Source organism: Eleutherodactylus coqui, chromosome 2 (assembly GCF_035609145.1).
Source record: "Eleutherodactylus coqui strain aEleCoq1 chromosome 2, aEleCoq1.hap1, whole genome shotgun sequence".
In the NCBI taxonomy this organism is placed as follows: Eukaryota; Metazoa; Chordata; class Amphibia; order Anura; family Eleutherodactylidae; genus Eleutherodactylus; species Eleutherodactylus coqui.
In genome coordinates, this window is record NC_089838.1 from 70,103,435 (window position 1) to 70,113,966 (window position 10,532).

At 42.8% G+C, this 10,532-nt stretch overlaps 1 protein-coding gene across 2 annotated transcripts in view; it reads right to left on the reverse strand.

The window, feature by feature from the left end:
* DOCK2 (dedicator of cytokinesis 2) overlaps window positions 1-3,646 on the reverse strand; it is a 677,690-nt gene extending 674,044 nt beyond the window's left edge. For both annotated transcript variants that reach the window (XM_066591098.1, XM_066591097.1), the window contains exon 1: window positions 3,513-3,646. In XM_066591098.1, the coding sequence (XP_066447195.1) occupies window positions 3,513-3,555 (43 nt within the window). In that variant the 5' untranslated portion in view covers window positions 3,556-3,646. The remainder of the gene's footprint in view (window positions 1-3,512) is intronic.
* Between the last annotated feature and the right edge of the window lie 6,886 nt (window positions 3,647-10,532).

Sequence of the window (10,532 nt, forward strand, 5' to 3'; positions counted from 1 at the left end):
CCAAAATGCACTAAGGAAGGGGTTAAATCTGATGCATATTCACACCAAAATTCACACCAAGTGGTTATTGGTGGGTTGCTTATTTAACCCTTTCCAATCCACTGTCTGACGTCTTAAGACATTATGATTTAAGGCTGTACAGCTCCGATGTTGGAAGACGTCCGCCAGGGTTTTCTTACTGTAAATTGTCAGCCTCTCTGCTGTCAGAGCCTATCCAATGTGTCACCTCATGCAGTACAGGCTTTAGCCAGCAGATAGCGCTGTTGTCAGCGGTAGAAAAGAGTAAGCCCCCTAGGAAAACCAGGCTACAAATTGGATAGGAAAGGGAAATGTTTTGCCAGAGAATATTCAACCATGGGTGTTACGTGTGGGGGGAAAAGGTGGGTAACAAGTTGTGTGAACAGCCCTGGGCCATGGTGCCCTTATTCGCCACTGATTGCAACTGCAATAGAACTATGTGACAACAGCAAATGATGCCAAGTTTTTTCACTTCAAATAGAGGATTGCAAAATTCTGCTGCATAATAATATTGCTACTATAGAGTTTAGAAATGTGTTATAATGAACTTGCCCAACACCCCCTGATGGGGATGAGTTGGTTCAGCTTGAACCCCTGGACACTGGTAAGGAAACCCCAGAGATTGAGTTGAAAGGTTGATATAAAAGGAGGAGTTTGGTCTCCAGCACAGGCAGTCTGCAGCTAATGGGGATGTAAGGGGAAGCTGCCCTATTCAGTTGGGCAGATACTCTCCTGCAGGCAAGAGGGCTGCTTTATACTAGCAGGTGACCAAATAATAGTTATCAGCTCTCGCTCACGACCTGAAGGTTGCAAGTACATTCCCGTGTGGTTCAGGTAGCCGGCTCAATGTTGACTCAGCCTTCCATCCTTTCGAGGTCGGTAAAATGAGTACCCAACTTGGTGGGGGGGGTAATAAATAAATAAATAAAGTACCTGAAAGCGCTGCAGAATAAGTTGGCGCTATACAAATAACAAGATTTATTTATATATAGTGCAGTATGTTAACTATAGTAGAGCAACAGATACTTTACTTTCCATCCACTTTCAGTTTTTCTGTGCAGAGCTAGTGATCTCAACTCTGCTGCATCTACTGTTGCTGATTATTTCTTTTATGTCCGAAGTGTTGGTCACTAATATGACCCATTGATAACCGCTACATCTTAAGTAGTTCTGGTCGATCATACGTGGTTATGTGATACCCACAGTATGATCAGTGTATTAGGCCTCATGTCCACGGGGAAAATCAGGCCCACTACGGATTCTCCATGTAGAATCCGTAGCGGGTCCCTCCTGCCCCGTGGACATGAGCGCTTAAAATAAGAATAAACTCACCTCTCGCACGCTCCGGATCTTCCGTTCGCCGCGGCTTCATCTTCTCTCCGTCGCGGCCGGATCTTCTTTCTTCGGCCCGGCGGATGCGCCAGCCCGAAGAAAAAAGATACGGCCGCGACGGAGAGAAGATGAAGCCGTGGCGAACGGAAGATCCGGAGCAGGTGAGTAAATTCCGATTTTGGTCTCCCGTAGATCCGGACGGCTCCCATAGGCTTCAATAGAAGCCTGCGGGAGTCGTCCCGCGCGAAAATGGAGACCCGCACGAAAATGGAGCATGGTCCAGATTTTTTCATGCTCCATTTTTTTTAAAAATCACTTTTATTGACCATCCGCGGGTATTTGCCTACCCGCGGGTGGTCAATGCATCCCTATGGGATGCGGATCCGCGGGCAGAAGAGTTAAAATCCGCTGCGGATTTTAATTCTTCTTTGGCCCGTGGACATGAGGCCTTAGTTAGTATATAGACAGGGACGATATCCAGTATAGGGATAGGGACAGATTAGGTGATCGCTGGCCCATAGGGAGAGTAGTGGTCTGGTATCATTGGTAGACTAGATAGAGTTAGGGACCTAGTGTAGTGCAGTTAGTCTTTCCATCATCATCTCTCTTCCTGTTGGAGGAAGAAGCTTCTAGTCATCATCATCATCCTCACTCGTCTCCTGAAATGCAGCGGATTGTCCTGTTATTTCTGACAAAGCCTGCATCTTCCACCAGCTACAGAGGTCCCGGCATCAAGATCCATTATTGTGCATGGGACTCCCTGCATACATATTATAATTATGTACCATTAATTGGGACTTCTAGTCTAAACATTGACTGTTATATTCAATGTATATCTGTGCTATTCCCAATTATGACTTTATAAAGTTGCTGTGATGATCTTTATTGTAATCTCACTATAATTATATTGATGTTGTATAATGTGAATTTAGGATTGGTTGCCTGTTCATGGTAATACACAGGTAATTCTCAGGAAGAGATCCTTATGTCAAAGGCCCCGTCCTGAGTGGAAGCACTGACGAAAAACCCATTTATACACCCATTGTTCCACTCAGGTCTCCATGTCCCATATGGGTTAACGCTAGAGCCTGTTGGGGAGGATTATTATTCCAACCCCGCCCCCCAACCAGGGTTACATTACATTGCAGTTTAACCTCATTCACTTGAATGAAGATGAGCTGCAATACCAGGCATAGCTAAAGGACAAGGGTGGCGCTCCTTCCTTCACAACCCCTTTAAAATTGTGATTCTGATGTATTTACAATTTTTGCAAGGATCATTCTAAGTCATTTAGCCCAGGGCAACTTGACTATAAGAAAACCATGGAGATAGCAAAGAATAAACGGTTTCTTGATAGTCATGATAAGAGTTTTATCTGCTAGCAGAATCTAGTTGAAGAGAAAAAAAGAATAATAAGTTCTATCTGCAGAGGCGGATGTAGTCAAGTGTAACTTACTGTGACTACATGGCAGAGAACGTGCAACATGTTGTAGGACTAGAAGTTTCAGCACGACTTCACCAGAAGACGGATTGTGCATTCACCGCTGAGTGGAGAGCTCCTGCAGCAGCCGTCCCCCATCCAGACCGTGCTCATGTAATGTGACGAGCACATGGTTTCTGGCCGATCATACGAGAGGCAGCACATCTACAATATGCTCTTCCTGAAGCTCCATAATCAGTTCACTAGCAGTAACAACTAGTTCAGCATCTGGGAGCACAAATCTAGAAAGAAGAACTACTTTTAATATCCTTATATCCTCATTTTGCTTAATAAGTGAAAGTTGCTCTTTTAGCATAAATGCCCCACATAAAAATTTCCCCAATTTCCTGCTAATTCAGAAAAAAATATATATATAAACTTTTAAGAGTCAATTCACATCTGCATCTGACGCTCCGATTAGAGCTTTTGCCACCGGATGAAAAAGTTGTGCATGTATGACTTTTTTGTCCGTCACAGGTGTAGGAATCGAACGGACCCCATTATAGTCAATGGGGTCCGTTCGGCACAATTTGGTTCTGTTTGCATCCGTTCATGCAGGAACTAGAGCTTAATGCACTTTTTAATGACTGATCGCTATTCACATCATGACTCTGCACCTGCCACATCCTTCCTGTTCTGAAAGCAAAAAGTACAAGATTTTAGAAATCCATGTTCAACTCACCAACTCCATATCTCTCTTTGACAGTCCTCTGCCAGGGAGACATGCTGACCAGACCCGCTCAGCCTGGAGCACTGATGCTGCACACAAGACGGAGCTTTCAAGTGTCCCTCAAGAGTCTTGGAGGACCAGGTAGACTCGTCACAGTTGGGTTTGTGTAACTGTAGACGGCAGATTGAGATGAACCCTCCCAGAGACACTCCTACTGATCACTTCCTTCTTGTTTAGTACGAAACCCTGCATTTACTGAATTTCCTCTTTTCACTGCAGCTTCATAATCTGTCCCGCTCAGCCTCCAATCTTACATCAGATTAGCTGCTGAAGTTGACATCCAGGAGGCAATAACATGAAAAGTTGTGAAAGTGTAAAACTTCTTGTTACTTCCAAGAACTTTCAGGTTCTGCAGTCCACTTCTTTAATGATTACATCATTGGTTTACGGTCCTTTCACACACTATGTTTTTAAGGAAGATCACATTTTTAGCACCATTTTTCCCTAATGCTATTTTTTTCAGTGTCATGAAATCTTGGGTTTTGATTGCAATTGCTGCAGATTTAGAGTTTTCATCTGACATTTTTGCATAAACTCCAAGGAAGAAATGAAACACAACCGAAAAATCTACATGTTAAAAATGTGGGAATTAAAAAAAAAAAAAAACAACCCTTCCCCTTCCAAAAAAAAAGCACAAAATTGATGCTGTATTTTTTACAATTAACTACCACAAAAAAGTGCATGTGAAGGAAGCATATAGCTAGATTCACACGAGCGTATGGGGATTTGCGTGCCCATGAGCGCTGCGTATTTGGAAATAATCTATGCTTTTTGCGGGCCATCGGTGTATTTTACTGTACTTTTTTCTGAGCTCAGGAATGTGCATTTGCACGTAGCAAAAAAATACACATCAATTGAAATCACAGCATACTCCATTTTAGCGCAGATACCACACAGACTACCTCCATTGAAGTCAATGGATGCCAGTGTTCCATCACCCATACGTAATTAACACTGCGTACGAGCAGCAGAAATGCTTGCAACTTCAGAGGTAAACAGATAGAAAAGTCAGAATCCCGGGTGGAGGGTAGAAAGAGATGTTTAATCCGCATGGACGATACACTGTGCCTACACGTAGATCCGCATGGAAAAACGCTCGCATCCACGATCTTCGCAATTACTTTCCGTGAATGATCGCAGATCTTCCACTGCAGTGATTCGCATGCGGAATCTCACCCACTTGTGTGAGCCCGGCCTTAGGGCAGATTTGCTGCGGTTTTGCCGCGGATTGCCGTTGCATATCCGTACTGCGGCAAAACCGCTGCGTTTGCAGTGCAATGCAGCACAAATGAGATTTGCCAAAAAGCTGTTCTCACAGGACGGATTTTTTCCGCACAGCCACAGTTCGGAAATGCAACTGCGTCACGATTTTAAAAGATGCAGCATGTTCATTCTTTGGTCTTTTCCACAGCGCTTTTTTGTCCATAGACCTCTATGGACGCAGCCAAAACCGCGACAAATACGCGACAAAAAGTAAAAAGGCGCTGTGGAAAAAAAGAACGCTTGCGGATTTTCCCGCACGAAAATCTGCAGCAAAATCCGCAAGCCCAAATTAAGCTTTGAAGCGGTTTTGCCCTGTGTGAACCCAGCCTTAGGGTTTAATCGGATTACTGTATTTATACTGGTATTTCATAACGTTGTTAGAAAAAAAAAAAACACACCAAAAAAGCGACCTTGCAAAGCATTGGATTCCAATGGACAATTGGAAGAACGGTTTTTGTCTCTTAAAATAATTTTTATTAGAATTGCATAATCAGAACCATATACCTTTTGTGCCTCAGCAATCGCCACGCATGGGGCCTTAAATTCACAATAATAAATGATGAGACAGTCACAAATATGTAGACCATCCTAATATGAGTTTTCTTCAATATTCTCAAATTTTATGCACTATATATGCTATACCTTACATTATAAACTTCAACAATAAAACTTGACTGAACCAAACTAAACTAAGGTCATCCTGCTATTCATTAACTTAACACTGAATGGCGGTGATTGGTTCGCTGAGCACTGGCTCTGATTGGCTCGGCTGCGTGCTGGAGAACCAATCAGAGGCAGGGCTTCCTGGAGGCGGGGATTTTCAAAGTCCCAACCAGGAAGCTCTGCAGGAGAACGTGAAGCAAGTCTACCGGAGCTTTAGGTGAGACGCGCCGGAGCTGTCAGCGCCAGAGAGGTGATGTATTTTTTTATGCAGCCAGAGCTTAGTTTAGGGCTTTTACAGTAGGATTTCCTACTGTAAAAGTTGCATCGCACCGCATGAAAACCGGGTTCTCCTGCGATGCAACAGAGAGAAAAGATCCATAGGGAAACATAGGAGATAAAAAAAAAACTGAAAGATAGAGCAAGCCATGATTTTTTTAAATCTCTCAACATCGGATGAGTGAAAACATCGCAGATGGGAAGGAAACCATTGTACATCATTGGTTTCAAATTCTGCTTTTTCACTGACTAACCCATCAGCCGAAAATCGCACAATTTTCTCGCCCGTGTGAAATCACCCTTAGTCTGAATTCCAGTGTATTCTTTTTCCTGCACAATTGCGCAGTGTTTCATGCATCTCCTACCGTATTGCAGGCATTTGCACATGCCCATTGACTTCTATGGGAACTTTTGGTGTGCAAATGCCCATGAAAGTAGGGCATGCTGCATATTTTTTAGCGTGACCAAAATGTGCAGGAATATATGTGCATGTGAACGAACCCACTGAAATCAATGGGTTCTATTCACTGCATCTTGCACACACAATTTTTGCATTCGCAGAAATGGTTGTGTGAATTTGGCCTTAGGGTATGTTTCCACATGTTGGAGACTGTCACAATCACCATGGAAAACCTATCAAAATGCATGCCAAAGTTGCAGATTTTGATACAGTTTTTAGTGCAGGTCCGCAGCAGATTCCACCTTCTCCACATACTCCGATACCCTCCCCCCAGGGATATTGCGCTCAGCTTTTTTGATTTTCAGTGCATGTAAAGTGGAAAAAAAATAAAGTGACCCAGAAGGGTGCTACAAATCTATGAGAAACTAAGGTAGTTTTACCACTTACTCTAGGTCCAGGAATGTGTTAAAGCAGTACCCCTGATGAGTAAGATAGTCTGCCTAGCAACAGGGTATGACCCTTGTTATTGGTTGCAAATAGTGATTTTGTCAGTCTGCCAAATTCGAGAAATAACAGGATTGGCCAGAAGACAGTGATGTGAGAACAATACAGAGCCTGGGATTGGAGGATCGGTTACCTAAGTGACGGAAGGTTGCGCTGAGACACCCGCACAGGTAGGACGTGTGCGAGGAGCCTGCCGAAGCTCCTGACCATACAGCACGCAGAGAGACTAAGGGCTCCTGCACTCTGGCGCTTGCAATATCGCTGTGTGAAAATCACGACGATATCACAAGTTGCCAAAAGCGATGCCAGAGTGGGTATTAGTGTATCTTGACGCCACCGGAAGCTAGGGGTTTGACAGGAGGAACGCCCCTGTCACACCCCTAGCTCCCAATAGGGTCAAAAAGCAAAGGTCAATACAATGTATTAGCCATGTGCTAAACTTCTGGCCACTGTAGCTTTCTAATAGCTAAAAAGTTACGTAACAGCCTGCAAAGCGGATGGACTGAAAATTTTCCTTTGCTGGATTTGGTGATCGGATTATCAGACTTCGCACGGAGAAATGTGATGGATATCTGCTTCAAATGGCATAGGTATTGGCTAATGTGCGTGTGCAGTATTAAGAAAAAGAGTCAAGGAGCAGAGAGGGAAACTTCCAACAGTGTTATGAGAGGATGACACGCGAGCCCTTGGGGCAGAAATGGAAGTAGTCAATGCCCTTTTTTTTTGTTTTGTTTTTTCAAACCATGCAACGGATATTTTATGTTCTGCACTTGAGTTTTAATTTCTCCTTGGACTATTGACGATTTCAAAAATAGTGTCCGCGAGATGCAAGGCCATTTGGTAAAAAATGAAGACCGAAGTCTTTCAACATCAGGCTGGTTAAAAATTGCCAAAAGATTCTGGGACAGATGCAGGTTCCCTTTCTGCTTTGGTGCTCGGGATGGAAAACATGTGCAGGTGCGCAAATCACCAAATTCAGGGTCGCATTATTTTAATTATAATCATTATTTCCCGTTGTGCTTTTGGCTTTGACCGACAGTGAAAGCAAGTTTATTTTAGTAGACGTTTGGGGCTCATGGCAGCACGGCAGACAGGTAAGCATTTATTGCATGGCGCATGGGACAGAGCCTACAGGACAAGGAGTTACAGCTACCACCTGCCATGATGCCAGGAACAATAGGACCGACCATTCCATATCTAATCGTTGCCGACAAGGGCTTTGCGCTGAGCCAGCATGTGATGTGCCCTTTCCCTTGACGGCATCTAGCTGCAGCTCAGCCCATTTTCAACCGCCTCCTTTCAAGCGCCAGGCGCTATATGGAATGCGTTTTGGAATTTTTGGATTTGTGCTGGATACCTTATAGATGTCTCCCGATCAAGCTGTAGACGTAATCAAAGCCTGTGGGATATTGAACAATTTATAGAAGATGAGCCTTTTGAAGAAGAAATGGAAAGACAGGGTCCATAGAGATTTTCCCCAAAAAAGTTTACATGACAAAATCTTGATTTTCAGTGACACTCGTGAAACTTGAAATAACTTGAAATACATGGAATCAGAGATGTAGGGCTCCTTCACACCGGTGATCACGATATCGCTGCTTGAAAAATCGAATTTTGAGCGTCGGAAATGCTTTTTCTCACAAAAACATGACTGCCACTTACAACTTTCTCGAGCGATTTTGCCACAAATTTTCAGCGCGAAAGGCAATAGTCCTTTCTAATGATAATAACGCATAATGCGAAAATAGCAAGTTCCTAAAAAGGAGGCTTCCAGGGGGAAACATGGGAGATAAGTATAAAACCCTTTTTTTTTATATATATATATATATATACACACATACACACACACAAATTATAAAAGACAAACCCTGCTAAGTCAAGCTATTTCAAGAGATATATATATATATTTTTTTTTTTTTTTTTAAATCCCCAACCATGAGAGGGCTGTTGAGACCAAAACTTCAAAAATCTGAAATATTTTTTGTCTTTTTAGGGCTGAGTATTGGGTTTTTGGTGTGTTTTTAGTTCTGTTTATCCAAAACTATTTCTTTATTCCTTTGGCCTATAGTGTTAAACACAATACTGGATCGTAATGGAATAAAGAAATGGTTTTGGACAAACATAACTAAAACACACAAGAATCTTAGAAATTATTATTACTCCATGACAAAAAAAAATCCATGACAAATCAGAAAATGCCATGACTTTCATTAAATTCCAGGTATTCCATGACGCGCATGAACCCTGAAAGAATACAATCTGCAGCAAGGCGCATTGCCAGCCTTGAGACGCCCTGGAACGTTCGGGCTAAAGGCCCATTTCCATGCAATGATAATCTTTCAAAATAGGCTCAAATAATGGCTTTTCAGTGATAATCATTGCGTGTAAATGCTACCATTGTTTACTTTCATGCCAAACAATGATTTTTAGATGAGCATAAAATCCATTGTTCGGCCAGAGAGTAGATAAAACAAACTGCACGCTGTGTTCTCCATGGGAGTACTGATTACAGAGTCTTCAGCTGACAGCCCCGTGGCAGGACAAAAGCAGCTGTATGTATAGAACAGACCACCTGCTGTTCTCTGCATACAGCTCCTGAACGCTCATTTACATGCAAATAAAGGTTATAAGCTGCTAATGGGCATTAGTGCAAAAACAATCGCTAAAACTGACAATCTCCCTATCTTTTGAATGAATTTTGAGCGATCATCTTTGCGTGTAAATGAACCTTTAGAGTCCGGAAAACTTTCACAGACTACTTTAACTCCTCAGTGGGCTCGGTACTCTGGCAACAAGCATGCCTTGCAAGGGTGGTGTAAATAAAGTATTGTAAAGTTGATATAGATGTTGCAGTTTTGTGGTTCAGAAAAAAAAAATTGTTGTGGTTACTTGTGTTTTCCCCATTTCCTTCTTTTTTGATTTTTTTTGTTTCTTGTGTGAGCAAAACAGAGATGTAAACTATCTTTACAGTTAAACTCAGCATGTTGTATAAACATTTTTTTCCTAAAATAAAATGGTGTCTTTCGATTGTGTCCGTTTTCGCCATGACTTGTGCAATTAACTAAATATGGCAATTTTAAGTGGCTAACGGTAAAGCCGCACAAGCAGTAATAAAACGTTTGCTTATTGCTGCATAAAAGCGCGCACAAACTTTAAATGGTATTTTTTGGGATTGCTATGGTTGATACAGAAGACACATAAGGTCCAGTATAGCTGCGGATTAAAGTGGGAAGTAAAAATATAAGCACGTTTCTTGCGCATTAGCGCACCGTTGCTGAGGAATGCAGTCTATATGACAAGATGGCCCCCTTTGTGACACCCCACACAATAGTGAACCACACAATGCAAGACCTCATATCCATGGGCGGATCGGAATCTACGTGTGGGAGGCCTCAACGGAATCCGAACCTGCTCTCGGCCGAGGGCACTGCGGGACTTCTACTTACCAGTCCGGGTCTTCATTTTCTTCGGTGCGGATGCGCCGGCCGGCACGCATCACACATCTGCAGTGGAGGGTTATTTTTTTATTTATTTATTTTTAAACACTTCTGCTTTCCTGCAGAATTTACGGCCCTTACGCAATGCGAATGCATAGGGGCCGCGGATCACATGGCTTCTATTGACTTCCATGGAAGCCGTCCATGCGGGATCTGCACTAAAATGGAGCATGCCGCTTTATTTAATTTGAGGATGCCCATGTTTCCCTATGCGCGGCTTGATTTGTGGATCTTCCACATGGGTCACCACCGCGGATTCCACAAATCACACCCGCCCGTGGACATTGGGCCTAAGAACAAATAAGAATGAAAAAAAAACAATACTCAGAAAACAGTTATGACAAAACGGTTTATTAACAAACAGTAAGC